The sequence below is a fragment of the Rhizophagus irregularis genome, chromosome 29 (genome assembly GCF_026210795.1).
Source record: "Rhizophagus irregularis chromosome 29, complete sequence".
Classification (NCBI taxonomy): domain Eukaryota; kingdom Fungi; phylum Glomeromycota; class Glomeromycetes; order Glomerales; family Glomeraceae; genus Rhizophagus; species Rhizophagus irregularis.
In genome coordinates this window covers 2,213,788-2,217,210 of record NC_089457.1, presented here as the reverse complement: position 1 = coordinate 2,217,210, position 3,423 = coordinate 2,213,788, and the positions used below count along the sequence as shown (strand labels likewise).

The window sequence follows — 3,423 nt, the reverse complement described above, 5'->3', positions numbered from 1 at the left end:
TTGCTCGAATCTGCCTTATAATGTAAAAAAGAGATTGGTATCTCTGTATTGCAAACGGTAAATTGATAATCAAGACAGTAAATGTTATGTGATGTGCAATTATATAAAATCCTATTTAATGAGGTATTAGGGCATTAGAAGTGTATTCTGAGAACATCAGCCTATCCCTTGTGGTTATGCTCTTAAGTTTTAGATAAAGTATGGCAGTAGAGGCGAAATAAGATGTTGAGTACAATAAAGTATGCTCACATTTTGGTTAATTATGTGCAGAAAATTTTCATATTTATTGCATTTGTTTGCAGTAAAGAGGATCAGAACCACGTAATACATGATGAATAGTATAATAATGGGGTCGTAATTCCAGGGTTAAATTTCCCTCAAAGAATATATAAGTGTACAACAAATTTACCTTCATAAATGAATTTCACACATTATATTTCTAGCAGACGCTGATATCACATTTCCGAATCATGTGAGTAAAATCTAATGATGCATAATAAAAGTATACAAAAATCAAATTAATCTATGCGAAAAACTGGCATCATAGAAGATATATAATAATAGGTATTCAAAAAAGAATGTTTCTGTAATCTTCTTAAATTGTAATCAATTTCACTTATAAAGAAAATTTTATCAATATCCTACCCAACTTCTCATAATTTTTACTGGATTTTGTGGTCTTTTGTGATATTAAGATACTCTAAATTGATTATTTGAGATTATTACTAAACTAAAGCCTTTCTTTTGTCATTTTTAGTTCTTTTCCATACTGGCGTTTTTCTCTTGGTCCTATTTCGTTATACATTGGATACAATACTAGTAAAGGAATTATTTATATCTGTAAGTTATTAAAAATCATTGACTTGTTTTTTGTAACGTAAAGTCATAAAACGCAATTTTTCCTATTAAAATTTTTCATACTTTATCCCTACAGCCATGGCAAACATGTCTATTGTAAGAAATAGATCTTGAAAATTTTAGACTTTAAGAAGTTTACACCTTCAAAAGAGTTCGAGTACATAAACGACCAACTTAAGAATCGCGCTATAGAAAAGTTCAACAATGGAAGATAAATTCCAAGAAACTCAATTCAAAAATAAAAATAATCAAGATTATAGTGATGAAGAAAGTGACGAAGATAACCCAAAATCAGAATTACAATTAACAATCGAGGTGCTTGCGTACCGCATTACCGCATAGTATATTACGAAATTTAGGACAGATTCTTCCTAATCGCTATAGAAGCAGTTGTCGCAGAAATTGTGGCAACTTTGTAACTGGAACGTCACTGGCTTTAATTTTGATTTTGGAGGACAGAGAACAATTAGAGCACCAGACGTTGTTTTCAAACAATTTGCGATTTGGATGTGCTACAGAATTGGACCTTTCAAGGGCAATTATTCACCCATTAAGGTTACAAATGTTATGTTCAAAAGTGAATCAGAATTTAAAGCGATTGATGACAAATTTAAAAAAGAATTAAAGAATTCTTAGCACCAAGAACTTCTTATTTAATAGATGAGGAAATCGTCCATTTACAAATTACATCAAAATTGTTTATTCACGTACAAAATTGATTATTATATTTATCTTACAAATCATTTGTAGAAAAATGGCATTCATATATATTATAACCCGAAAATACTGGTCTGTAGAACCAGGATTTTTGATTGACATCGACCGAAATATGCGAGTACTTTATTCATGGAGGTGGTACCGAAAAAATACTGTGCTCTATTATGAACATGATTGGGAAAATATAAACACCAGAGTTAGTGATCGAGATTCTTACAGGCTTCGATAAAAATACAATTTTTTTTATACATTTTAGAAATATCCATAATATAGATAGAATATTCTTACGATTATTACAAATTCATCTTAGATGTAGATATGTAGAAGTAGCTATTTCGCAAGTATTTAATATTGATGATTTTATTTAGATCTTATCATTTATTTATTTCTTAAAAGATTCAGGTTCGTCATCATCAGCTGATGGGATCCTAAATGTACAAAAATTTTACCAACAATCACAGATTTTTGAGGCATTTCTAAAAAGAACATGCGTTTAAGCGACGTACACCTAATCAATGAGTTATAATGTGACTAGCTTTTAATCAATAAATAAAATGAAAAATCATACGAATCGATTTTTTTTTTCCTTATCACGCTTTATATTTTCCGAAACCTTTCGTGTATTTTTGAAAACGTGTAAAAAATCAACAAATCATTGATTTACGCCAACATTGGGGCTCATGGTTTTTTTAATATGGTGTGTGATGTGCATCAGGAATAATAAAAGAACATAATTATGCATATTATGCATGCTTAACTTGAGAGAATTTTCCGGGATGGTTCTGAAGATGATAAGATGATAAGGGAATGTACATGCAAGTTCGTAATACAAACCATATGATGTGTGCTAAAATTTTATATATTTAGCAAAGATAGGATAATCTATATTTTCTATGTTTAGCGTTAAGTTAAGGCTGAAGGAAAGGAAATAATTTAGAAAATTTTGTGTATGATCGTACCAGAAGTAAGTACATCGGGACAATAAGTCTAGTCCTCAAACAGTATGAAACTTAAAAATATCTTTATCTCTTATCACCGCCGCCATCATGTCATAAAATTTGTTTCAGTAAAGTCTTTGAATATAATATATTCAATTCTCTTCTTTGATGTTGTATACTTTGTATAGTATAAAAACTTATTGATAATACTGAATTACTGAATTGTTCAAAAAAAAAATTTAAGGCAAATTAACATCAGAACATTAATAACATTACAACATTATGATAGTATCCGTTTGGATTAAGAAAAGTTATTTGCTAGTAGTATTATTTAAATTGAAACAAAATAGGGTAATCGGTTTAGCAGAAATGTTAAGAGTTGGGATATGTTAATATGGAGAAGTTCTGTAACCGATAGCATGGTAATTGGATGTACTAGAAGAGCAATTTCATGATGGTTAAGTATTGTATTACCAAAAAAAAAAAATAATAATAATAATTTAATTTATCGTTTAAAATTTTATTATTATTCGAATTCATACGCATGTAAATTTCATACGCATTCATACACGCATGTTACAGTAATACTTTTAATACTCGCATAATTCTAAAAATAATATAGAATAAAGTTGTATAAATTAAAAAAATATGCGCCCAAATTTTGATTTTATTGTAAATATTTAATTACAGTATATTAAAAAATATATATATTTTTACGATGCATGTAAGAGTTAAAGCTCGATCTGGTGAACAATATTATAAAGAAATCAACTTAATGAATTAGTGAATGTAAAATAAAAAAAAAATTAGTATATTAAAAAAAAAATATCGAGGTAGAAAGTATTATTTCTCAATCTCTAATCTTTAATAATACTGTGTGGAGAGTTAGTTCCTCAGGACTCGAGAGTCG

At 28.6% G+C, this 3,423-nt stretch overlaps 1 protein-coding gene across 1 annotated transcript; it reads left to right on the top strand.

Annotated features, from left to right (window-relative positions):
* Window positions 1-222: 222 nt before the first annotated feature.
* Window positions 223-1,494, top strand: OCT59_019828 (uncharacterized protein; the record flags this gene model as incomplete). The annotated part of the gene is made up of 7 exons (XM_066143798.1): window positions 223-239; window positions 303-321; window positions 444-472; window positions 758-840; window positions 935-954; window positions 1,051-1,173; window positions 1,243-1,494. The coding sequence occupies 7 exons, from the start codon at window positions 223-225 to the stop codon at window positions 1,492-1,494; spliced, it is 543 nt and encodes a 180-aa protein (XP_066005512.1).
* Window positions 1,495-3,423: the final 1,929 nt, after the last annotated feature.